The 27,882-nt window shown below is 42.0% G+C and overlaps 1 protein-coding gene across 1 annotated transcript in view; it reads left to right on the top strand.

Annotated features, from left to right (window-relative positions):
• The window catches only part of Kbtbd12 (kelch repeat and BTB domain containing 12), a 77,190-nt gene that overhangs the window by 38,236 nt on the left and 11,072 nt on the right, over positions 1-27,882 (top strand). The window contains exon 5 of the mRNA XM_008828560.3: positions 4,219-4,416. Coding sequence (XP_008826782.1) covers positions 4,219-4,416 — 198 coding nt within the window. The remainder of the gene's footprint in view (positions 1-4,218; positions 4,417-27,882) is intronic.

Below are 27,882 nucleotides of genomic sequence, written 5' to 3'. Positions count from 1 at the left end.
CAGAAAGGCAAGAAGTGGGGAATGGCTGGGGGTGCCGACAACACAGTAGACAGTAGCAGGGATATCAGAGTATAAGGGCTCTAGTGAGGGGAGGGAGGCTATGGGAGGGTGCCATCTGGGAAGTGGGTGTAAAAAAAAATTTTTTTAATTCTTCAAAGCATAAAAATTTGCTCCTTAATAATTAGTAGATGTGAAAAACATTACCGAAAAAATAAAATATTTTTAAAAAGCCAGGCGTGGTAGGGCACGCCTTTAATCCCAGCACTCAGGAGGCAGAGGCAGGCAGATCTCTGTGAGTTTGAGGCCAGCCTGTCTCCATGGTGAATCCAGGACAGCTGAGGCTACAGGGAGACCCTGTCTCAAAAAAAAAAAAAAAAAAAAAAAAAAAAAAAAACACAAAACATGAAAGAGAATAAGAATTATCACCTGAGTACTGGTTACATGCCTGCCAGGTTGTTTATATACAGTAGAAGAGGGGAAATATATAAAAGAAAATTCCCTTGGCAGTGCCTATGGGTACTGTGGTTTCCTCCTTGCCTTCTGTTCTACATTGATATCTAAGCTGTGTTATCTTTGCTACATTTTATGAAATTGGTGATATTATTCTTAATTTAAAGAGAGAATGGTTGAGGCTTAGAGGAATTAAAAAGTAGTAACACAAGAATGTGAACCAGGCTCTGTTTCTAAAAGTCTTCATGCTTTTACCATGGCTCATGTATGGCCCCTACCCACCACTCACAGTCATTTCCCCCACTCTACCCTAAAAGCTGTTAAGCAATGCCAGCAACTTCAGGAGCTTGTCAGAACTATCATGAAATCCCTCTCCTCTTTTGGGTCAAGCTCAGAGCAGGATAGAATCAGCCTGCCACCTTGAGGCCACCCTGCAGGAGAAGGGCATGGATATCAGCCCCACTGTGTTCCTCAGCAAACCAGGCAGCAACCGGCAGCAAGTCCCTCTGCCCTCAGCCAGCTGCCTGCTGGGCTTTCGGTGGGATGACAGGCCGACTCCCACACACCCCCAGAAATGAAAGAATCTATCACCGCCCAACATAAGAAGAATCTTTATCTTTGTAGGAATAAAATGAGGAAAGAGTGGCAATCTATAATTTTCTCCCCCCACCCCCAGAATAATCTAGGTATATATTTTGCATTGGGGATACATTTGGTCACGATTTAGGAAGATAATTTCTTTTCACTAACTTGGTTTTGAATAAGGAAAAGTCATGCTTGGAGGTTCTGGTAGCACATAAATTAAAGATACGGAGCTGCCTTATTGAAATTCTACAAAAGTGCAGATCCCACTCTAGGCTCTCGCTCATCAAAAGGTTGTGCTTGTAGTGCTGGCAATGACTCATTAATAAAGATCAGGCCTTTATTTGATTATTTATCTAATCAAGACTCACCTTAAGTTCATTAAGTCTACTGCTAATGGAGTGTGCTTGAGGTAGAATTTACACCCAATGACACAGAATGCATCCAAGCTTCAGCAGTCAGGACAAAGAGTACCCAATAAGCTCAGGTCACCTCGGAGTAGAGTATGTAAACTGCCGTAAAAGAGAAAGGATAGATTTCACAAGGCTAGTTTAAAGCATTATGATTAAATACTTTTGGTACAGAGCAACAAAGATAATCAGTGCTCTCATTATCCCAAACCGTCAAGAATAAAACCCACTCTGCATGTGCCCTGACAGGGCAGCTTTTCCAAGGGGGCCTTAGAACCTGGTTTCATTGTGTTCTTACCTGTGGTTGTGACATTCTGATACTAAAAATAAACGCTCTTCTTTATGGTTCCATTTTTTCTTAGGCTAGGACGTGTCCCACCACCACAGTACTACATTGGAAGTGGGCCTGCCTATGAGCACAGAGCTGTGTGGTTAGCTGAGGCCAGTGTGTCTCCTTCTTCAAAATAAGGCAGCTCAGACTTGGCCTTGTAATAGGCTAAATTATTTATCTAGGTAGATAAGAGAGAAGGCATCTAAGAGCTTCCTGAGCTCCTGGCCTCGGTCTCTGAATTCATTCTGAGGCAGGAAACAGGCCAGGCACCATGAGCAGAGGAGGAACAAGCTCCTCCCGTCTTCTTTCACCTTTCACACCTGGCATAAGGACCTATTTGTAGCAAAGTATTCTGCTCTTATTAGCCCTCCCGGATTCCTTGAATACTGTGTAGCAGGCTCAGTGACATTCATAGTGCACAGAGAAGTAGCCATTGCCCTCTATGAGCTTACCATACCCCCACCTGGACAGGGATAAAGTAAGGAGCAAGTGAAGAAAGAGGCATTACTCATACACCTATTCTAAACACTGATGTGTCAGGCTCTGTGGAAGGTGCTTAGGGTAATGTCAGTGAGCAAGACAAGAAAGCAGTGAAGAGCAGAGAGTCTAACAGGCAGTGAGAAGACCAGGAGATGAAGAGAAACTTCTCAGCAAGTGGAAACTACAGTAAAGGCTTTGAGATGAAAGTATTTTTTTTTCAGCATACCCCAATACCAGCCATCAGCCCACATATGCAGCAGCCCTGTCAGGGCCTTCTGCCTGAGAGAGGTCTTATAGCCGAGGCCAGTGCTGTACAGTCATTTCATGGCTCATACAGATCAGCAGTGGGTCTCATTGGAATGAGATGAGGGATGAGAGGAATGATTGCAAATACAACAGTGTCCCTCCCTCCAGGGAGTCCATCTCAGTCTAGGAGCCACCCTGCAGGTCAGGGGCCATGACCCTGACATTTAAAACCTTTTTTCTTGGGACTTGGAGAATAAAAAACAAATCACCTGCAGACTGGCTCTGATCACAGTGGGTTGGATATTATTACACAGTTACTCCTTCCCCCAGGGAGGGTTGGACTTAATATGTAATTCTGTACATATTAAGTCTACTCCATGTTACTATCTCTGCACCTCTAAAATAGCTCTTAAGATGCCTGTTCTGGTGTCCTTTATTCTATTTGCATACATGGTCCCTTCAACTCCATTAATTTTTTTTTTTTTTTTTTTTTTTTTTTTTTTTTTGGTCTTTTTGAGACAGGGTTTCCCTGTAGCTCCAGCTGTCCTGGAACTCACTATGTAGACTGGCCTTGAACTCACAGAGATCTGCCTGCCTCTGCCTCCCGAGTGCTGGGATTAAAAGCATGTGCCACCACGCCTGGCCAAATTTCTTTTTTAATACTTTATTATTTTATTCTACGTCTGAGTGTTTTGCCTGTGTGTATATACATACATGCAGAAGAGGGCATCCAATCCCCTGGAACTGAAGTTATGGATGGTTGTTAGCTGCCACATGGGTGCTGGGAACCAAACCTGGGTCCTCTGCAAGAGCAGCCAGTGCTCTTAACTGCTGAGCCATCTCTCCCGCCCCTACTCCATTAATTTCTAAAGAGTAGGGGGAAAATGCCTTATTCATGTTTTCAGCTCCTTGTCACTTACCACAGCACCTTATCTATAATGAGCTAAATTTAGTGAACAGCTCCTGGATGCACTGTAGCACCCCAAAAAAGGAGAGGCCCTGGCCATTTGGGTTTCCAGTCTTCCTGGTCTTCCTTTAACCCTGTTCTAGTTTGCTTTATATTGCTGTGATAGAATGCTCACCGAAACCAACTTGGGGGAGGAAAGGGTTTGTTTCATGTTACACTTTACAGTCCATTATGGAGGGAAGCCAAGACAGGAACTCAAAACAGGAACCTGGAGGCAAGGACTAAAGCAGAAACCATAGAGGAACACTGCTCAGTGACTTGCTCCCCTGTCTTGCCCAACTACCTTTCTTATACAGCCAAGACCCACCTGCCGAAGGGTGGCACTGCCTACAGTGAGCTGGGCCCTCCCACATCAATTAGAAATCAAGAAAATACCTTACAGATATGGCACAGGCTGATCTGATTGAGGGTATCCTTAAATTGAGGTTCTCTCTTTCCAGGTGACTCTAATTTGTGTCGCGTTGACAAAACTATGACAAATCACAGAGGGATAAATACTGTGTGATTCCAGTCATATATGGTCCTTAGTATAGTCAGGTCCATAGAATAATGGTGGGTCCCGGGGGCTAGGGAAGGGGGAATGGGAAGTTAGTGCTTAACACTATTGCTTAGAAATGATCTTAGAAAGAAGCAACAAAGAAAAGTCGAGGCCCATAGTCCTGTGCTGCCCCGCCTCCCCGCTGGGAGGGGAGGATATCCACAGTGGGGCTTCTGCTCCCTAACTTCTTATTTCTATGCTTCATTCTCTGTAGGTGGAATTGGCTGTGTGGGCCGAGACAAAGGACAAGTTCGAAAATGCCTTGATGTGGTGGAGATCTACAACCCTGATGGGGACTTTTGGCGAGAGGGCCCACCCATGCCAAGTCCCCTCCTCTCACTCCGAACTAATTCCACCAATGCAGGTGCTGTGGATGGAAAGCTCTATGTCTGCGGAGGATTTCACGGAGCAGGTACTGGTCTAGTTTTAAATGTTTCATGAGCTCTTAGCATTGATTTTGACCTTCCTTACTTGGCTTGATCATTAGTGCATGCTCTCCAGGAGCAGTGAGGCACTGACAAGAGCTGGAACAGCTCCCCAGACTCTGGAGCATCACCACTATCAAATGCAGTAACATCTTCAGCCTGTGAGGAGTCTGTGGGTTTGACCTTTTAATGCATGGGGTATATGGAAGCTGCTCCATAGTAGTTGACTATGAAGGGAAAAGAAACAGGAGAGGGAGGCAAATGCCTGGTTGTAGGACTGAAAGAGATTTCAAAACAGGAAGAACATGGAAGTAGAGGAATTGCCAGAAGTTTGGGATGTCATCTGTCTTTATCTACCAACTCAGAAGACCCTTATGCTGCCCACTACCACCAGCTGAAGGAAACCACTTGAAAGCATTTCTAAAATAATACCTAGTATATACTTATCACTTTTTAACATACTTATTGCTGAACTTACATGTCCAGGGTACCATCATTACATTCTGTAGCGTGGAGTCATAATTTTCAATGTAACAGGGAGACTTTTAAGCATAAATAAACCCACAGGTCAATGACTCCAAAGTCTCATTAGCTATATCAGTAAAAAGGCAGAATGCCTTTGTAATAGACCATCCAGCTGATTTATGACCCACCAACTGAAGCACTAAGCCAGCACATACCTGGGAGACACATAACCCACCAAGCTCTTAAAATTTTGGAAGAAGTCAGATTAAAATATTAGGTAACTTAGAAAATGAGGTTTTCACTGTGAATTAAAAGAGACTTGGAAGGTTAGAGTTAACTCAGTTGGTAAAGCACTGCCTTGTATACTGGTTAGTATTTGTCAACTTGATACAAACTAGAGATTCCTGGGAAGCGGAAACCTCAATTGAATTTCCTTCATCAGATTGGCCTGTGGGCATGTCTGTGAGGCATTTTCTTAATTGCTAATTGATGTGGGAGAGCCCAGCCCACCGTGGGCAGTGCCATCCCTGGGCCGGTGGGTCTGGGTTGTATATGAAAGGTAGCTGAGCAAGCCAGGGAAGCAATCCAGTAAGCAGCGTTCCTCCATGGTCTCTGCTTCAGTTCCTGACTTGAGTTCCTGCCTTGGCTCCCCTTGATAATGGACTGAAGCCTGTAAGCCAATAAATCATTTCTTCCAAAGTTGCTTTTGGTATTGGTCTGTGTTTTATCACAGCAACAGAAAAGCAAACTAGTATAGCTTGCAAGTATGGAGACCTGAGTTCAAGTCCCAGAACCCCTGTAAAAAGTTGAGCATGGCCTGGCATGGGGGCACACACCTTCAGTCCCAACACTTGGGAGGTAGAAATAGGAGGATCTCTGTGAGATCAAGGCAAGCCTGGTCTACATGGTGAGTTCCGGGCCTGCTTAGGGCTATGGGGATACCCTGTCTCAAAAAAGAAAAAGAAAAGAAGTTGAACACAGTGGCAGCCCCGCACTGGCAGGATGGGAGGCAGAGACAGGCAGATCCTGGAGCTCCTTGGCCAGCGAGCCCAGCCTACTTGGCAAAATTCCAGGCCAATGAGAGACCCTGTCTCAAAAAGTAGAAGAGAATGATACCTAAGGTTATCCACTGACCTCCACATGTACATGTATACACATATAAGATCTTCAACAATAACAAAAAAAAAAGAGACTTTAGAAGATCTATGAGTCACCAGGTGTGGTGGTGTACACCTTTAATCAGGAGGCAGAAGCAGGCAGATCTTTGAGTTCAAGGCCAGCCTGGTCTGCATAGTGAGTTCCAGGCCAGCTGGGACTATAGGGAGACCCTGTCTCAAAAAGACCAAGAAAAAAAAAAAAGATACATGAGTCAAATTCAGTGAGGGACCTTCATTCAAACAAGTATCATAAAAGATACTTCTTAGCAATTTCAGGAAATCTGAATAAGGACCAGAGTGTTAAATATTAAGGGATTATTAATTTTTAGGGGTAAAAATGGTGTTGCATTTTCATGATAGATCAAAATTAAAAGAACATTCTGAAAATTAGAAACTATTTTGAAGTGTTTATAGGTGTATCATTATATACTGTCTGAAGTCTGCTTGAGTCTACTACAGCAGACTTTTCTAGCGGAAGGAAGGGCCAGAATCATTCTGAAACACCAATGCATGTGATCCTTGTTGGAGCTGGACAGTGCACACTGGAGGCTGTGTTCCATCACCATTTCACTATGTGCTTGGAAGTTCCCATGATGAAGAGCTTTCTCCTCCATTTTTCAGATGACTTTCCAGAGTTTGTTTTTTTTTTTTTGTTTTGTTTTAATATCTCTTATTTCTTGAACAACAATGTCCTCCTTGGCTAAGGCTGTAATCTAGGAATTTTTCAATTTTCTTCTTGATTTCTCCCTTGATTCTCATTCAATAATGTGTTTAGCTTCCACGAGTTTATGTACTTTTTACCATTTTTATTGTTGTTGATATCTACCTTTATTCTTTGTGGTCAAATAGAATACAGGATGTGTCCTAGATACTTTCAATTCCTGTGATTAAAATACTGACCAAAACCAACTTGGGCGAGGAAAGGGTTTATTTTATCTTACATCTCCCAGATCACAGTTCATCCCTGAAGGAGCCCAAGGTAGGAACTCAGGCAGGAACCTGGAGCACAGACTATAAAAGATAGCTGCCTACTGGCTTGCTCCCCTGGCCTGTGCTCAACATGCTTTCTTCTACAATATAGGACCACCTGCCCAGGGGCGGTACCACCCACAGTGGGATAGGTTCTCCCACATCAATCAGCAATCAAGAAAATGCCCCACAGATATGGCCATAGGTCAGTCCAATGGAGGCAATTCCCTAAATGAGGCCCCCTCTACCCAAGTGTATCAAGTTGACAACAAAGCTATCCAGCGTAAGATGATATTTCAACTTTTCTAAATTTATGAAGACTTGGCTTGTGGTCAATTTTGGAAAAAGTTCCATGGACTGCTGTTTGGGTGGAATGTTCTGTAGATAGCTGTAAGGTCCATTTTATTTATAGTGTCATTTAACTCCAGGGTTCTCTGTTTAGCTTTTGTCTGGTTGACCTGTCTATTGGTGATAATGGGGTATTGAAGTCACCCACTGTCACTGTGTTGAAGTCAATGTGTGATTTTAGATGTTATAAAGTTTCTTTTATAAAATTGGTTGCCCCTGTGTGTGGTGCATATATGTTTAGGATTATAATATCTTCTTAATGAGTAGTAAGTGACCTTTCTTGTCTCTTCTGACTACTTTTAGTTTGAAACCTGCTTGTTTCTTAGTACCATTTACTTGGACTATCATTTTTCATTCTTTTATTCTAAGGTGGTGTCAATTATTGTTGATGAGGTATGTTTCTTGGGGGCAGCAAATTGATGGATCCTGTTTTCTAATCCAATCAGTCTGTCTTTTTATTGGGAAGTTGAGACCATTATTATTGAGAGTTATTGACCGATGTTTATTAATTCCTGTTATGTTGGTGTCGTAGTGCTGTTTTCGTAGACCTCTTTTGGTTGACTGTTCTGGGTTAATTCGTTCATTTTTTGTGCCCTCTTGAGAGTGTTTAATCTTCTCTTCAGACAGAAGTATTTCATTGAATATTGTCTGTAGCACTGGTTTCATGGATATAAATTCCTTAATTCTGTTTTTATCATGGAAAGTTTTTCTTTCTCCTTCAATTACAACTGATAGTTTTGCTGGGTATAATGGAATCTCTGTTCTTTCATGACCTGTAGGACACTGGTCCAAGCCCTTTTGGCTTTCATAGTCTCCACTGAAAAGTCAGCTGTTATTCTTATGGGCCTACCTTTGTATGTGACTTTCTCTTTTTCTCTCACAGCTTTCAATATCTTTTCTTTGCTCCGTACATTTAGAGTTTTGACTATTATTGACATGGGAAGTTTCTTCTCTGGGCCTGTCTACTTGGTGTTCTATATACCTCTTGTACATTGATATCTTTTCCTAGATTTGGGAAATTTTCTTCTATGATTTTATTAAAAATATTTTTTGTGCCTTTGACCTGAGTTTCTTCTCCTTCAATGCCTATGATTTGTAGGTTTGGTCTTTCCACAGTGCCCCAGAGGTCTTACATATTCTGTTCTTGGGTTATTTCAAATTTGACATTTTCTTTGACTTAGCAATCCACTTCCCCAAGCTTGTCTTCAAAATCTGATATTCTCGGTTCCATTTCATCTATTTCCTTTTTGTTTCATTCCTCTAAGCTTTTTGTTTAAGTTCCTGAGTTTTTCACATTAAGTTTTAGTCCAGTTTGACTTTTCTTTTTTTTAATTTTTTAAAAATATTTGATTTATTATTTTTATTTTATGTGTATGAGTGTATTGCCTACATGTATGTGAGTGCACCAATGTCATGCAGTGTTGTGGAGGTCAGAAGAGGGCTTCGGATTCTCCTGGAACTAGAGTTAAGGACAGTTCGTATCCGCCATGTGAGAGCTGGGAATTGAACCCAGGTTCTCTGCAAGAGCAGTCAGTGCTCTTAACCGCTGAGCTATCTCCCCAGCCCCCCAGTTTGACTTTTCTTCAGAGACTCTCTTTATTGAATTCTAATTTAATGTTTTAGTTGTTTTAGTTATTTCATTCAACTGTGTCTTCAGTCTTCATTTAGCCTTTTACTGGTATCCTCTTTGAGTTCCTTGAACACATTTATGATTTATTGAAATCATTGTCTTCTGCATCCATTAGTTTACCATTTAAGGAAACATTATGATGGGGTGCTAATTTCTGTAATAGACATATTATCTTGGTTATTCATGGTGTGTGTGTGTGTTTTTTTTTCAATGAGACCTAGGCACCTGGACTCATGTGGTAGTGTTTCTTGGTAGGGGTCAGTGATTTCATCTTTGTTGATTGGTTGGTTGTATTTTTGTTTGTTGTTTCCTCAACTTGTCAGGTTATGGCCTGGCTGGGTAGTATTTAGTGTTCAGTTTTGGAGCCACTTTATGTTGACATGTATACAGAATGTAAGAAGTCTCAGCTAAGCTATGGATAGGTGCTGCTTTTAAGTTGAGGTTCCTGGGTTGACTCCTCATAGTTCTGGAGCAGGGTGGGCTAGGTGGTTGCTAAGCAAACAGGCTGGCTGATAGGAAAGGGTCTTAGCAGAGCTGAGGTGTGGGAAAGGAAACAACACGGCAGGTCTGGGATCTGGGAGCACGGAGGGTCCTAGCAGAGCTGAGATAAATGGGGCACAAGGAAGTATGGGAAACGAAGCCTACTACGGCAAGTCTGGGAAAAACCCCGGGGGTGTACAAGGGTCCTGGCAAAGTTTTATTTTATTTTATTTTATTTTTGGTATTTTTAAGACACGGTCTCCCTGTAGATCCAGCTGACCTGGAACTTACTATTTAGACCAGGCTGGCTACAATCTTATAGAGATCCACCTGGTTCTGCCTCCTGAATGCTAGGATTAAAAGCATGTGCCACCATGCCTGGCAACTTGTTTTATTTTTCTTTTATATGTATGAATGTTTTGCCTAATGTATGTAAGTGTACCACGTGTATAAAGGCCAGAAGAGGGCATCAGATCCCCTGGACCTGGAGTTACAGACAGTTGTTAGCTGCCATGTGGATGCTATGAACTGAACCTGGATCCTCTGCAAGAGCAGCTAGTACTTTTTTTTTGTCTTTTTGAGACAGGGTCTCCTTGTAGCCCCAGCTGTCCTGGAACTCACTATATAGGCCAGACTGGCCTTGAACTCACAGAGCTCTGCCTCCCAAGTGCTGGGATTAAAGGCATGCACCACCACACCCAGCCACAGCTAGTATTCTTAACCACTGAGCCATCTCTCTAGTTCCCCACCCCACCCCACCCTGGACCTTCCCTTTAGACAGTATCTCATTCGGTAACTCATAGTGGCCTGAAGTACTGTTACCCAAGCTGGACTGCAACTTATGGACATCCTTCTATCAAGCCTCCCTGAGTGCTGGAATTACAAGCATGAGCTACCAGGCCTGGCTTTTAATATCATTTTGTTTGGTTTGATTTGGTTTGGTGTTTTGCTTTATTTTGTGTTGTATTGTTTTATGTTGTGCTTTGTTTTGTTTTATTTTGTGACAGGGTTTTCCTGTAGGCCCAGCTGGCCTACCCACTATGTAAATCAGACTGTCAGTGCCTCTGCCTCCTAAATGCTGGAATTAAAGGCACACACCACCACTCCCAATCTCTTTTAATGTATTCAATTCAATAGAAGTTTATTGAACTATACCATGACCAGATATTTGGGGTTCATTTTTGAGATATTCAACATTTGATTGGAAATACAGATACATTGGGATACAATAAATAGTAATTGGTTCTCAGTTAAAATGGTAAACTGAACCCCTTTTCTCTCCAAGCTCTCCTAAAATGATAGAATGAGCAGAGTCAGAAAAAGATAAAGGAAAGTGGCAACAAAGTTTGGAGGCTGGGAAGCAGATGGATACAAGGTAACTTAACCAGGCCTGAGAAAGTATAATCTTAAACTGCAATAAGAAAATAAGAGCCTGATTGGTGCCATGGAGTCCCAGATACCCCCCAAGAATTGGGAACAACAGGTGACTCTGGATGAGGGAGTAAGGAGGATGCTGAAAGCATGAAGATTGTATGAAAGACAGAAACTACCTGATGCCCTGCCTTGCTGTCTAATGAGTCAGCCCTCACCCAAAAAGAGACAAAGGTGAAGACAGGCACTGGGTTCAGGTGACCAGCACTAAAAACAGGGATTAAGTGAAAGATCCCGCTGGCTTGAGATCCCCAGCTTTCTTCCATTCCTCCAGAATGCCAGCAGTTATACCCCCAGGGACCATGATTGGGTAAAGGCAAACCAATCAATTTGAAATGAGTCTCATAGAACAACCTGCTGTGGTGCTCCATGCTTTTTTTTTTTTTTTTTTTATGCAGCCCACGCTGGCCTTGAACTTGTGATCCTTCTTTGTTTCATCATCCCAAGTGCTGAGATTATGGCTAGTTCATGCTTAAAGATGAGCAAACAGCCAAGGATCACCAGACACTCAATGGAAGCATGCATATAAAAGGCAGAAATCAAAACAAAGAAGAGGAGCCCAGAGGAACTGGGACCAGGCACCAGGCCAGGAGAAGCATCCTCAGAGAGACACAGGAGATGCTATGTTGAAAAGGACATTTAACAGATATCCTGGAAATTAAAAACCATAGCAGAAATTTAATCTACATTGACACATAGTAGAGGGAACCTCCTAGAAAGCAGAGCAAATATCAATTTTAAAATCAGAGGAAGAAAAAATGAAGTCTAGGAGGCCAAGCATGTTACCCTGATATCAAAACTAGACAAGAATATTGGGGGGAAAAAATCAAAGCTCAGAGGCTGAGGAGATGGGTCAGTTAGCAAAGTGTAAGCCTGAGGACCTGGGTTTGATCCCCCAGAATCCATGTTAAAAAAGTCAGGCATACTCCTGTTATCTCAGTGCTAGGGAGGCAGAGATAGGAAGATCCCTGGGGCTCACTAAATCAGTGAATTCAGTGAGAAATGTGGTCTCAAAAAAATGGAGAGCAATTGAGGAAGACACCTGATGTCAACCTCAGGCCTCCATATGTATACCCATGTGTACATATACCTGTACACACAGGCACACACACATCCACACATGTATGCATATATATACCAAAAAAATCAAAGACTAATAATGTCCTTATGAATACAGACACAAAACTCCTTAACAAAATACTAGCAAACTGAATCCAGCAATACACAAAAAGCGTTACATATCATGACCAAGCAGGATTTATCCTAGACATACAAGGTCGGACCACTATCTGAAAATTAATCAATACAATATTAGTAGACTAAACCACAAATGGGATGATCATTTTAGCAGATGAAATAAAAAACAACAAAATACAGCTGCCACTCATGATGTCAACCCTCAGCACCCTTAGAAAGTCTCAACCTGCCAAAGCACACCTATGGAAAATCTAAAGCTAACATCACACAACCTTTCAGTGGAAGACTGAAAGCTTGGCCCCTAAAATCAGAACAAGAATGTATCTCCTTGCCACTTCTGCTCACATCTTACAGGAGGTTCTACTCAGGACAGTTACAGAAGAAAGGAAAATACAAGCACCCAGATTAGAAAGCAATAACTAATTACATATGACATGATCTTACATTTAGAAAATCCTAAGAAGTTGCTTTTTTTAAGCTATTAATGCTGTGAAACAAGTTCAGCAAGGTTGCAGAATGTGAAATTAACATACAGGAAATCATATTTAAATAGTTTTGCAATGAACAATCCAAGTGTTAAAATTAAGAAAATATTCCACTTATGGTACCATCAAAAAGAATAAAATTCTTAGCAATAAATTTAGCAAAAGGAACAGAACTTGTATGTTGAAAAAAAAATGCAAACAATAACCCAAATAAATGGTCAAATTAATAAGATGATTTAAATTTTACATGGAAATGCAAAAGACCCACAATAGCCAAAATAATCTTATAAAAGAATAAAGGGGGGGCTGGAGTGATGACTCAACAGTTAAGAGCACTGCTGCTCTGCCCTTGCAGAGGACCCAGGTTCAATTCCCAGCACCTACATGACAGCGAACAACCATCCTTAACTCCTGTTCCAGGGGATCCAATACCCTTTTCTGATCTCCACAAGCATTACACAACACAGGTACACTTCCACACATGCAGGCAATACACTCATACACATAAAATAAAAGTGATAAATTAAGAAAGAGTAAATAGGAAGACTCACACTTCCTAATTTCAAAACTTACTTCAAAGCTGTGACTATACAAACTGTGTAGCATACAGATAACAACATACAGCTCAGTAGGAAAGACTTGAGAGACCCAAAGTAATCCCTTCTATTTATAATCACTTGGTTTGCAGCAAAACTTCTAAGACAATTAATTGGGAAAGCTCTTTTTATCATCAAATGGTACAGGAATGATTGGATATTCATGTGCAAAAAAGTGAAGGTGGACCCCCTATCTCACACCATGTACAAAATTGAACTCAAAATGGATTTTAAAAATGTAAACATAAGAGCTAAAACTATTTTAAAAACCTTAGAAGAAAACATAGGCATCTCAAAATACAAATATTGACCAAGTATGTGTAAGATGAAAAATTCTCTATACTAACTTTCATATATATATATATATATATATGAAACACAATAAGTTTCAGGACATCATTAAGAAAAAAAGAGACAACTGACAGAATGAGAAAAAAATTGCAGATCATATCTGATAAGAAACTTATATCTAGCTGGGCATGGTGGCGCACACCTTTAGTCCTAGGACTCCAGAGACAGAGACAGGCAGATCTCTGTGAGTTCAAGACCAGTCCGGTCTATATAGCAAGTTCCAGGCCAGCCAGGGCTACATTATGAGACCCTGTATCAAAAACCAAACAACAACAACAAAAGCTTGTATCTGCTTGTATCTAGACTATATAAAGAAATCTCACTCAATAACAAAAAGACAAATCATGAATTTTTTAACTGACAAAGGACCTGAATATGAATAGACATTTCTCTAATGAATGTAAACACATGGCCAAGTGCTCAACACCATCAGCCTTTAAGGAAATGCAGTAGAAACCACAATCAGGCCACACTCCATCCTCTTAAAGCTACTGTAACAAAAAAGGACTGGGGGAGTCAGAATCCACTGGTAAGAGCATAAGAGGTGTGGCTGTTGTGAAACAGTTCACAGTTCCTCAAAAGGTTAAACCTAGAGTGGCCAGCAATTCTCCCTAGTATACATACAAGAGAATCCATCTGTGTGCCCATACAAAAGTTCATGGGGAGTGGGAAGGGGCAGGGACTGAAGATATGACTCAGCAGTTAAGAGAGCTTGCTGTTCTTGCAGAGGACTTGAGTTAGGAATCTAGCACCCATACTAGGCAGCTCACAGCAACCTGTAACTCCAGCTCTAGGGGATCTGACACCCTTTTCTGGTCTCCACAGGCACCCACACATGTGACATTTAGTCACACAAGCATGTGCATGCATCACACACATAAATTTAAAAAATAATAAAAATAAATCATTTTTTGAAGCTCATACAGGAATACCCACAAATGCAGTGTGTGTAACAGCTCCAAAGTGGAAACAACCCACGTGCTTATCAACAGATGAATGGGTAAATAAAACATGCCATATTCACAGCACAAAATAGTATTTGGCAATAAAACAGAGTGCCAATGCATGTCATAACATAAGCGGATCTTGAAAGTGTTATGCTAAGTGAGAGAAGGCAATCACAAAAGATCATGATAGCCTTAGATCCCACTGATTTGCAATGTCCAAAAGAAGGTGAATGCACAGAGGCAGAGATGGGTCTGTGGCTGCCAAGGAGCAGGGAAGGTGGAGGGGAAGTGACTGTAATAGGTACAGGGATTATTTGGGGCTGAGGATAGTGTTATTCTGAAGTCAGACAGCGGTGGTGGCTGCACAAATCATGTGAATATACTAAAAACCACTAAATTTTGCACTCTTAGGAAATGTATGGCATATAAATTTTATGCAGTAATACTGCTTTTAAAGGATAAAAGAAAGAGTTATACTCCTCTCCGGAGAAGGCAGTCAGCTTTGGGGTTTGAAACTAATTAAGAAGATTCAGCAGCAGTGTCCAAAGGGAGAGAGTGTGAAGTGGGCACTTTGCACAGGAGAGACAGAAATAGCTCATCCCAGAGACAGAGAGGAGACAGTGGTAGCAGACAGTACCTAGTGACAGGCACCCATTTCAGTTATAAGAACATCCAAGCAAGGACAACACATAGCTTTAAGAATCTGCAGATGGTTCCTGTGCCCATGCCTGGCACCCAGGAATCCTGCCTTTAAAGGGACCACATAGCTTGGACTGTGACCATCTTGATGAAAACGTTGGTGAACTGAATTCCATGTTTTCTTTTTTTAATATTTTATTTATTATTTTTATTTTACATGTATGAGTGTTATGCCTGCATATAGGTAAGGCACCCGTGTCCTGCAATGCCCGCAGAGGACAGAAGAAGCTGTCAAATCCCCTGGAACTGGAGTTACCGACAGTTGTTAGCTGCCATGTGGGTGCTGGGATTCAAACCTGGGTCTTCTTCAAGAATAGTCCGTGTTCTTAACCACTGAGCCATCTCTCTAGCCCTGAATTGCATGTTTTCTAGCTCAGGTGTGCCTGGGACTCTTGTACACCCCACAGAGGGATCAGCCTACTCTCTGCTGACAAAGCCCTGCTTTGGCTCTGCTCCAGCTGCTGGCTCTCTGTGACTCAGTTGCATCTAACTCCCAGGTTCTGATCTTCAGCTCTTTCCTCCTAACTCTCTAGTATAGCACCCCTCATCCCTACTACACGTTTGTAGGATACACCCTAATGTGCTGCCTGCTGCTATGCCTCCCTCCCTCTGGGATTACAAGGAAGCTCTGCAGCAGGCAGGCTTGGAAGCAGGCCCCCCTGCCACATCTCCCTGATTGCATAGGGTTCCTCCAGAGTCTAGGCATGAGGAACTTTGCATTCAGCTCAGCACAGCATCCTCAGCTGGCTTCTTGGGGACCCAGCAATATTTCCATCTCATTCTCATTCATTTCTCTCGCTCTTTCCTTCCTTCCCTCCTTCCCTCCCTGCCTCCCTGCCTCCCTGCCTCCCTGCCTCCCTGCCTCCCTGCTTTCCTGCCTTCCTTCCCTCAGGACTGAAAAGTCTCCCGGCCTCCCCCTACCTGCCTAGCAGAACTTCCTTTACATTCCCTGTGTCTACTCTAGTCTGAAGCATAAAACTGACTTCTGGTAGCTGGGTATGATGGAGGATGCTTTTAATCTCAGTACTCAGAAGGCAGAGGCAGGAGGATCTCTGTGAGATTGAGGCCTGCCTGGTCTATATAGTGAGTTCCAGGCCAGCTGGGGCTACAGGGAGACCCTATCTCAAAGACAAAAAAAAAAAAAGTGGAAGAGCTGACCTCTGATGCTGACTCCATGCTGCCTGCTGCTCTGAGCACTGAGCACTATGCAGAGGTTAGTTTGTTTATTCTCACAACGGCCTGCAAGGTAGATATTAGTATCAGTCTTCTTTTATAGGTACAGAAACTGAAGCACCTAAGGAGGTAAATAGTGAATTTGGAATTCAGACTAAAGATCATCTGTCCCCAAAGTCTACTTTTATAACCAGTAGGCTTAACTGTCAAATTAAATTATAATATTTGGTATGGAGGTTGGGCATTGATATCATTTAAAAGATCATTAAGGATTTAAGTTTTTTTATTTATTTACTTTGTAAGTGTGAGCATGCATATGGAAGTCAGAGGACAACCTGCAGGAATTGGTTCTCTCCTTAAACCATGTGGTTCCCAGGAATGGAACTCAAGTAATCAGTCTTGGCAACAAGCTCCTTTACCTACTGATCCATCTCAACAGCTCTAAAAGGTCTTTAGATTACTATAGTATGCAGTTAGGGCTGAGAACTAACACCATGCCTGACGTCTATTGGATTTCATTCATTTAACATACTTTTATTGAATGCCATTAGGTGATAATTCTTATTAGTTGCAACAGTGAAGGGCTTAACTAAAAGCAAAATAAGGAAGTTGCTACAGGACTCAGCCAGATGATTTGATTGGGGTCTGGTCCCTAAGGAAATAGAGGGTTCTAGGTACAGAGTAAAAAAACTTCAAGGTGGGCTTAGGATATCTCGTTCCCAAAGGAGGTGAATTGTCAAAGACATTTAGGGAGTCATATCCAGAACTTTATAGTCAAACTTCTGAATACCAAAAGTAAAGAGAAAAGTAACAGGTAACACATAAGAGAACAATTTTAAATGACCAGACTTCTCAGGCCATGGAGTTCAGAAAGAATGGGACAAGATTTCTAAAGGACTGAAAACAAATATCTGGAACATATATGGCATCAAAGATATTCTTTTAGAATCAGGGTAAAGTCAAGATACAGCAGTCTGACGAAGAAAACTAGAATTTAGTACCATCAGACTTATTCTTGAAAAGAAAGTTAAGGGCTGAATAGGTGACTTAGTGGTTAAGAGCACTGGCTGCTCTTGCAGAGGACCTAGATTTGATTCTCAGCACCCACAGGGCAACTAACAACTGTAACTCCAAATTCCAGGGAATCTGATGCCCTCTTCTGACCTCCAGAGGCATTGGACAGCTCGAGTGCACTTACATACATGCAGGCAATACATTCATATACATAACATAAAAAAATATTTTAAAAAGAAAAGAAAGTTAAACAAAGTTCCTAGAGATGAGAAGCAGATGAAAAAAGAGATGAAACCGTAGGGAAACCTGGAGGACTGAGTATGCAGATCAGTGCCTAGAATGTACACATTTTCCAGCTCCAGAACCACAGGAAAAACTAGCTAAGAAACCTGGGATCAGGGGCTGGAGAGATGGCTCTATGATTAAGAGCACTGGCTGCTCTTGCAGAGGACCCAGGTTTGATTCCCAGCACTTACATGGTGGCTAACAACCATCTGTAACTCCAATTCCAAGGGATCTGGCACCCTCTTCTGACCTCCGCAGGCATTGCATGACATGAGTGCACTTACATACATGTAGGCAATGCATTTTATACACATAAAATAAAAATAATAAAATATTTTTAAAAGAAACCTGGGGGGCTGGAGAAATGGCTCAGCAGTTAAGAACACTGGTTGTTCTTGCAGAAGACCTGGGTTCGAATCCCAGCACCCACATGGTAGCTAACAACTGTCTGAACTCCAGTCCCAGGGGATCCAACAGCATCTTCTGACCTCCACGGGCATTGCACGACACGGGTGCACTTACCTACATGCAGGCAATACATGCATACACATAAAATAAAAATAATAAATAAAATTTAAATAAAAAGAAACCTGGGATCTTAGAAATGCACAAAGAGAAACATAAATGGTAAATATCTGAGTACATTAAATGGGCCATTTCTCTCATTTGAAGTATGTGACTATTGAGTGAAAAATTTCACATTTGCCTGGCAGTACTTTTTGTATGCATGTCTGCCATACAGAAAGGCCATCTCTCTGAACCACATTTCCTGTGACACCAGTACAACATTAAGGGAGAATGGAAGGGACTTGTGGTGGAAAGAGTCCTATACTCCACTTAAAGTGACAGTGTTTTTCAAAATGGTCTCTGGAAAGTCAAGTGTATATAGTGCAATGTGCATAATAACCCTTAAGTATAACTACTAAAAAATAACTAGAAAATTATATAAAGATATAAGATTTTAAAAACTCAAGATAACTTTAAAATGGAAATTGAAAACGTTCATAGTTCCAAAAAGAAAGTAAGAACTGGAAAGCAGAAAAACTTTTTAAAAATTAGACCTAAACTCAAGAAATCAATATCTATAATAAATAAGAGTTGCAACCAGGGATTTTGGAATTTTAGCCCACCCCAGGCAGGTATAGTTCACTATCATATTTTATAAATAAAATTTCACTGTAAAATATATTTATCCACTTAAATATTATCTCTGGCTAGTCTCTTATCTTTAGTCTAATCAAATGAATTAAAAGAAAAAGATTGTTGCATTAAATAAACTACATCCAACTATATGCTGTCTACAAGAGATCAAATCTACTAAGCTGATTGTGGTGGTGCATTCCTGTAATCTCAGCGCTTGGGAAGTGGAGGCAGGAAAACCAGAAGTTCATGGTAATCCTCAGGTACACAAAGTTTGATGCCAGCTTGGGCTTCCTGAGACCCTATCTCAAAAACAAAAACAAAAGATAAAACTCTGGAAAACAATGTTGTAGATGCATTAATCATAAGAACACCAGAGACATTTACATCAGGCAAGAAGTTAATTACAAGGAGTAAAAAGGGACATGACATGATGACAAAATGAGTAAATTGCCTAAGACATACACCATCCTGAGTGTGTACCTAACAAAAGCCTCAAAAGTCAAAAGGGAGAGGCTAAAGGGAGAAAATTTAAAGGAGGGTGTTCTAGTTTTCTTTCTGTTGCTGTGATAAAATGACCAAAAGCAACCCAAGAAAAGAAAAGGTTTATTGCATCTTACACCTCCAAGTGACAATCCATCACTGAGAGTCAGTGTAGGAACTCAAGGCAGGAGCCTGGAGGCTGGAACTAAAGCACAGATCATGAAGGAATACTTCTTAGCGGCTACTCTCCCTGCTTACTTGAAGGAAGGAAGGGACGGAGGGAGGGAGGGAAGGAGGGTGAGGAGGGGAGGGAAAAGAAGGGAAGGGAAAAGAAAGGAAAAGAAAGAAAAGAAAAGAAAAGTGGAGGGAGCTGGGCTTAGTGGCACACACCTTTAATCCAGCACTTGGGAGGCACAGGCAGGTGGATCTCTGTGAGTTCGAAGCCAGTCTGGCCTACATAGCAAGTTCCAGGCCAGTCAGAGCTATAGTGAGACCTGTCTCAAAAGAAAAGAAAAGGAGAAAAGAAAAAAGGAAGTAAGGAAGAATCTGGAGGGAGTTGGAGATGTCATTCAGTGGTAGAGCATTTGCCTAACATGGGTTTGATGTCCTGAACTGGGGAATGGAGGAAATAAAATAATGAAATTAAAACCAAAGAACAATTGAGAAAAATCAGTGGGCCCAAAATTGCTTTTTTAAAGAACAGTAAGATGAATAAAACCTCTAACCAACCTGAAAAGGGCAAAAGACACAAACCGCCTATAATCAGTGAGGAAGGGTGTCATTACAGACTGCACGGACAGCAGAGTAAGAAGAGAACACCATCAGCTCTAGATGAATGTGATGGCTCACAGAAAATGATTGCATTTCTTAAAACTGTAGAAGCCATGAACTATCAAACCTATGAAGAAATGGATAACCTGAATTGGCCTGTGTCTATTGAGTGTGTGGCTGTGTATGTGTCTAGAGGCATGGTCCACATGTGCACATGGGGTCAGAGGACAATCTCCAGTGTCATCCTTGCCTTCCACCTTGTTTGAGACAGGGTCTCTGGTTCACTCTGCAAGGCCCATGAGCTCCTGGTGATTCTCCTTTGGCTTCTCATCTCCCAGTAGGGTGCACTGGGATTATGAACATCTGCCTTACTGTGTCCAGTTTTTGTGTGGATTCTGGGAATCTGAACTCAGGTTGTCAGGCCTGTGTGGTAAGTGCTTTACCCATTGAGCCATCTATCTCCTCAGTCTCAGACCCATATCCATTTCTAAAACTGAATTTTTACTTTAATTTTTTCTAAAAGAGAAAGTTTCAGATAAGCATTTAAAGAATAAATAACTCCCATTTTACACAGTATCTCCATTAAAGCAACAATATTATTGAATATAACTCCAAAAGCTACTTAAGTATAAATCTAACAAAGCACACTGAGGATCTATATTCTGGGAAAACTTAAATAAATGAGCACCCCAGATTTATGAATTGGAGTTGTTGATTCTTTCCAAGTTGACCCAAAGATTTAATAAATTCTCATCAAAGTTCTGAAAGAAGTTTATTCTAAAAACTTCTATGGTAAGGAAAGGAACTAGAATAGCCAAAACAATTTTCAAGGAAGAATAAAGTTAGAGTGCTCATCTTCTAACTGGGCCACAGTAATCAATAGTGTGAATTGGTGATAGGAAAGACACAAAAATGAGTAAAAAAAGAACTATCCAGAAATAGACCCAAACAAATATGGCAAATTGATTCCTCTTCCTCCTCTTCCTCCTTCTCCCCCCCGCCCCTGCTCCTCCTCCTCTTTCTCTCCTTTTTTCTCTTTTTTTGAGACAAGGTCTCATTATATAGCTCTGACTAGCCTGAAACTAGCTATATAGATCAGGCTAGCCTCAAACTAAAACTCAAAGAGCTCTGCCTGCCTCTACCTACCAAGTGATGGGATGAAAGGTGTATGCCACCACACATGGCTGCCAAATTGATTTTTGAAATATTTTTATTGATTCTTTGGGAATTTCATACAACACATTTTGATCATATTTGCCCTAACTCCTCCCCCTTAACTCCTCCTAGATCCACCTCCACCTCCCTAACCCCCGAACTTCATGTCTTATTTTTATTTATTTGATATTTCATCAACTCCAATTTGTGCTGTTCATATACTTCTGGGTGTGGGGCCATCTACTGGAGTGTGGTCAATCTACCAGGAGAATGAAATATGAAAAGTCTTCAAATTGATATTAGATGGACCAGTGAGATGGCTCAGTGGGTAAAGGCACTGCTGCCGAGCCTGATGACCTGAGTTTGATTCCCAGTACCCACATGGTAGAAAGGAAGAACTGACTCCCACCCAACAAACACTCAAATGAGTGAATGGGCCCAAACCTTCACCAAAGCACATTATTCACACAATCTGAATAAGATGCTCAATGCTACTTCCTCAGGGAACTGTAAACCAAAACCACCCTGAGACTATACAAAATTATCTGAAAGGCCAAATATTTTAAGATATTACCAAGAGTAAATGAAAATGGTAAGCAATGCAGATTTTCATACCTCTCTGGTAAGAATGCAAAAGGGTCAGTCATTCTGGAAAAAAGTTTGGCAATTTCTTCTAAAGCTAAGGTACACTTACCATGTAACCTAGCATATGGTATCAGTATTTATGCAAGAGAGGAAACATATGTTAATACAAAAACTTGTACATAATTATCTTTGTATTTATAATTTCCCAAACTGTGAACAGTCCAAATATCCTTAAGCAGAAGAACAGGTAAGCAAAGTATGATATACAACTGTACTGCAGAGTCCTGCTCTGCAGCACAAAGCCACACTAATAAATGCCACAACATGAATGGACACCAGAGGCACTGCACTGAGTCAAAGAACCCCAACTCAAGCCTGGCCTGCTGGTGAATGCCTGCAGTCCCAGAACTTGGGAGGCTGAGGTGGGAGATCTGGATTTCAAGGCCACCCTAAGCTACATAGTGAGAACCTATCTGAAAAGGAAGAAGAGAATCAAAGAGGAGAAAGAAAAGGACTGGCAAGATACTGAAGGGGCAAAGACACTTGCCATTGAGCCTGACAACTGCATTCAATCCCCAGTATCCACGTGGTAGAAAGAAAGAACCAACTCCCAAAAGTTGTCCTCTGATCTCCACATCTACCATGATGCCATACTGTGACACGTGTGTGTGCACACACACATATATAAATGTAATTTTAAGGGGCTGGGGAGATGGCTCAGCAGTTAAGAGCACTGGCTGCTATTGCATATAACCTGGGTTCAATTCCCAGCACCCACATGGTGGCTAACAACCATCTGTAATTCCAGTTCCAGGGGAATCCAATGCCTTTTTCTGATTCTGCGGGCATTGCATGACATGGGTGCACTTGCACATTCATACACATAAAATAAAAATAATAAAATATTTTAATGTAATATTTGGGGGGGTCTCTCTGTAGCCCCAGCTGGCCTGGCACTCACTATGTAGGCCAGACTGGGCTTGAACTCACAGAGATCTGCCTGCCTCTGCCTCCCAAATGCTGGGGTTAAAAATGCAATTTTAAAAAAGTTAAAAAAAAAATGGGGGCATTGGAGAGATGAATGACTCAGCTGTTAGGACCACTGGCTGCTCTTGCAGAGGATCCAAGTTCCTAGTACCCACATGGCAGCTAACAACCATCCATAACTCCAGTTCCAGGGGATATGACACCCTCTTCTGGGTTCCATGGGCATTATACTCAAGGGTGCATTTGCATAGATGCAGGCAAAACATACATACACTTAAAATTTTTTTAATCTTCGGGGGCTGGAGAGATATCTCAGTAGTTAAGAATACTAGTTGTTCTTGCAGAAGACCCAGGTTCGAATCCCAGCACCCACGTGGCAGCTAACAACTATCTGCAACTCCAGTTCCAGGGAACCTGACAGCCTCTTCTGTTCAGGTTCAATTCCCAGCACCCACATGGTGGCTAACACCCATCTGTAACTCCAGTTCTAGGAGATTCGATGCCTTCTCTGACCTCCACAGGCACTGCACGGCACAGGTGCACTTATATACATGCAGGCAATACACTCATACACATAAAAATAATAAATAAAATATTTTTTAAATATTTTTTAATTTTTTAAAGTTAAAAAAAGAAAACAAAATTCAAAACTTTACATACTTTTATTACATTTGTGTTGCTTTCTGGAAAAGACAAAACTAGAGGAGCAGAACAGATCAGTAGGAGTGGAGACAGGGCTTGACTATAAGGGAGGCATCATCAGGGTGTTTCAAAGGCATGGATCTTCTGTGTCTTCATTATAGTGGTGCTGCATGAATCTACACATGTGTTAAAGCTCATGCAGTTGCAGATGCCCCCCAAGCCAAGTTTGCTGTTTATAAATAATAATCAAAACTAAAGTGGAGACAGTCTCTTTGAGAGCTTTGAATGGCACCTGCAGAAATTCTGCACTCATCCACACATGCAGACCAAGCACATGAGCTCCACTCGTGGCTTCCATCCTCCCCAGCCTTGCAACCCTGACCCAACCCTTTGTTAGAAGTTATCCTTAGGGAAAGCTTAACACTTTTTTGGTGATATTGTTTTGTTTTGTTTTGTTTAAATATTTTATTAGTTTTATTTTATGTGTATGAGTGTATTGCCTGCATATAAATAGTTCACTCATGTCATGCAGTAACCACAGATGTCAGAAGAAGGCATTGGATCCTCTGGAACTGGACAGTTATTAGCCACCATGTGGGTGCTGGGACTCGAACCCAGGTCCTCTGCAAGAACAACTAGTGCTCTTAACCATTGCTCCATCTCTCCAGCCCTAGTTAACATGTTTCTTAAAAGTCCTCTCAAGAAAAGGAAATCCTTTGCCTTTTTAATGTTTCTGTGTGGCTTTATAAAACACATATTCCATGTGCTTATCAATAAACTCAGAAAATGTAGAAGCTTGTTTATACTCAGTGGAATATCAGTTGTCCTTCTATCAGAAGTAATGTACAGGAGCATTCTTTCCACTGATGGAAAAAATGAACTCTTTAACTAGTTAAATGTATGGCCAAAGAAAAAACACTGCCTTCTCTTATTCCTACCCTGTTGCTCTGGAGGGTGGTGAAGATGGTTCCCTTCCGCTTACTGCAGAGCCACTTGCTGCTCTTCAGTCCTCTTGGATAGGCTGCCACCTGCTGGTCATGCCTGTTATGACACTCTGCTTCAGGTCCTCCCTTCTTAGAGTAGGGTTGTTAATTACTGCTGTCACTGACAGGCCACTTCCTCACCACCAGAAAAGAGCAGGTCACATCCCTGCCTGAGAACAAGACAAGGTAGGCTGTGGTTGGTGACTCCTTTTACTCCTTGTTGTTCATCCACACACCCACTAGGCCAAAACAACATGGACAGTAAGATAGCTTACCCTCACGCCTCCAGAGTTATCAGCATCACAGGATAGAGTGCAGCATGCAGGGCACACCAAGACAGGAATTAGTACGTCTGTATTATACTTTGGGTATAAAGGATCCCCACAGGCTAGAGGGGTGGCTCCAAGATTAAGAGCATGTACTGTTGTTCCAGAGAAGTTGAGTTCAGTTCCCAGCACCAACATCAGGTAGCTTTCAACTGCTTGTAACTCCAGTTCAAGGGGAACTGATGCTCTCTTCTGGCCTCCAGGGCACTTGCGCTCATGTAGCATAGACTCACCCCAAACATACATACATAGTCACAAATGAAAAAAAAAGAAATTCTTAAAAAAGAAAAGTCCCACAGGCTCATATGTTTGAGCACTTGGTCCCCAGCTGGTGATGCTGTTTTAGGAGGTGGCACAACTTTGGGGAGGAGGCCTAGATTGTGGAAGAAGGCCTGGGGGAGGAGGGAGGCCTTCAGGTTTATAGTCCAGCCCCACTTCCAGTCTTTTTTCTGTTTGCCCAGATGTGAGCTGAGCAAGCTACCACCACTCACTCCCACCACCATGGAGCAATCTGCCTTCACATGCCTCACTAGCATGATGGACTATGTTCCCTGAACTGAATTCAAACAAATCCTTCTTTACAACCCTTCTTGTCAAGTATTTGCACAGTGAGAAGAAAAGTAACACAATACAGAAACAGGATGAAGAGAAAAGGCAGGAAGTGCCCAGTCAAGGCAGGAGCAGTCAGCAACAAGATGCCCCAACCATCCTCACTGCTGCATGTGACCCCTACAGAGCCAGTACAAGAGGAAAGTGGGCCCTGCTGTGGGTTTACCAAGTCCCCAAGCTAAGGACAGCATTTGCACATCTAAGACTTGAGGATGATTTCTCCCTGTGGCCTCGTATAGGCTAATGGGAAATGTCCTCAATAATATTCCTATAGAGGTTGGAGAGATGGATCAGCAGTTAAGAGTACCTGCTGCTTTTGTAGAGGACCCAAGTTCAGTTCCCAGCACCCATGCCAGGCAGCTCACAAACTGCCTGTAGCTCCAGCTCCAGGGGATTGGATGCCTGTGGTCTCCATAGGCACTTATACTCATGTTGCACATACCCCTACACAGATACACACACTTCATTAAAAATAATAAAAATCAATCTTTTTTCAATCCTATAATAATGAATTACTAGCAAGTTAGCTTTTCACTAAAGAACAAGTCAGTGGAAAACATTTCTGCAGGGCCCCCAAATACCATCTCCAGTTTTCTGTCTGAATTCAAGAGTGAAATTTAGATGAAAAACAATGCTTCCTCCATGTTCTCACTGAAGTACCTCAGTGAGAGGGACAGCACAAAGCACCCCTGAAAAGCACGGGGTGCACCCTGGGGCAGTCTGCCATACAAGTGGGCTCTCACGTCTTTCTCTCTCTTAATTTACCTCAAAAAGTCCTGTGAGTTTTCTGTTTGTCCCTAATATCCCTGAGCCTGTCTCCTGCAAGGCAGCAGCTTGACCCTCACTACTGGAGGTGCAGGACACAGGCTGCCCAACTCCTTCAAAGATGCTGCTATATGTAGAACATCTATTTCTGGAAATTAGCTGGATTGAAAGGAGCTGACATGGGGTTCAGCCTCCTGCTTCTTTTCCTTGTTACCATGATAATATTCTAAGAACTCAAACTGCTAAGTGGGTCAACTCAAACGCCAGCCCCTTTTCCTTGGGCTGTGAGTTCTGAGCTTAGAAGGACAGCAAAAGTCACACACACACACACACACACACACACACACACACACAAACACACTGCCAAGAGGATGTACCACATTGTCGAGCCATTCCTGGTGGAGGCTGTGACAACCTGGGGCACACAGAAGGTGCATAATAGTGTACCCTCTTTCAGAGGAGAAGCCTCTCTGGTTATATTCTTAGTCTTACTATTAACCTAATGATTTTATCCCACATCAATGAAATAGCCTTCCAGGAACGATGGCAATATGCACACGTGGTTTAAAAAACTGTCCTCAAAAGAAAAATAAAACTGTCCTCAGTAAACAGCACTCAAATGGTAAATTAGTACAGAAAAGCTCATTGACTTCAGTTTTAGGAGATGCAGCCTGCATTCATTTGAATGAAGACACAAAGCTGCTTCCAGGTAAAACGAAAGGAAGCCAGAACCGGAGTGTGATCATGCTAAGCACATTCCAAGACAATTGAGAAGCTACTTTTGCTTGTAGGAAGAACACAGCTGCCCACAGTCCAGGCCCTCTCCTGTTCTTGCTGTGAGGTGCATAGCTCTTCCTCCTCCTGAACCCCTGTCCCACAGCCCCAGAGTTGGACCAGGCAGTCTCCCCATCCTGCCACTCAGAGGGCATAGATGAGGGCATAGTGCTGGCATTCTGGCCTCAGCTCCCCAGTCTGTGAGCTGCTGTCCTCTCAACAGACCCATATGTCACAGCCAGCCAGATTGCCCCTGCTGCCATCAAAACCCTACTGTGACATCTTCAAACTAGGAAGGCATTTACTAGAAACAGGATAAATGGATAACTCCATAGAAATGGGTGGACTTCAAGACACCTTTCTCAGAAACCAGAGGTAAGTTGCTAGAAACTAAAGCAAAAGGATTTAAAGTTGAACCATCCAAGACATTCAATAGATGCATGTGATTATTTTATTTTTTGTTTAAGCCAATAAAAGTTAAAAATAAAATAAAATAAAAAATCAGTTCCTCAGTCTCATTAGCAACAGTTCAAAGTGTTCAACAGCACAGTGCCTGCACTGACCAGCACAGGTTACAGAATGCATCCCTCACCACAGAAAGTCCCTTAGGGGACCCCGCTACAAAGGCAGTAACCAGCATGTTTAATTAATAGAGATGTAGAACTCTACACCAAACAAAGATATGCATTCCTGTTAAACACTATTAAAATGTATACATTAACCATATACAAGGCAAATCAAATCTCAATCTATTTTCCAAAGTGGAATTTACAGAAGTTATATACCTGGCCATGATACAATTAAATTATAAATTTACAGGCCGGGGCTGGAGAGATGGGTCAGCAGTTAAGAGCACTGACTGCTCTTGCAGAGGACCGGGGTTCGATTCCCAGCACTCATATGGCGGCTACTAACTGTCCTTAACTCCACTTCCGGGGGAATCCAAAGCCCTCTTCTGACCTCTGCAGCATTGCACAACATGAGTGCACTCACATATATGCAGGCA

Source organism: Nannospalax galili, unplaced genomic scaffold (assembly GCF_000622305.1).
Source record: "Nannospalax galili isolate Female #2095 unplaced genomic scaffold, S.galili_v1.0 scaffold332, whole genome shotgun sequence".
NCBI lineage: Eukaryota > Metazoa > Chordata > Mammalia > Rodentia > Spalacidae > Nannospalax > Nannospalax galili.
The sequence above is the reverse complement of the archived record's forward strand: the minus strand, read 5'-3'. Positions and strand labels throughout refer to the sequence as shown.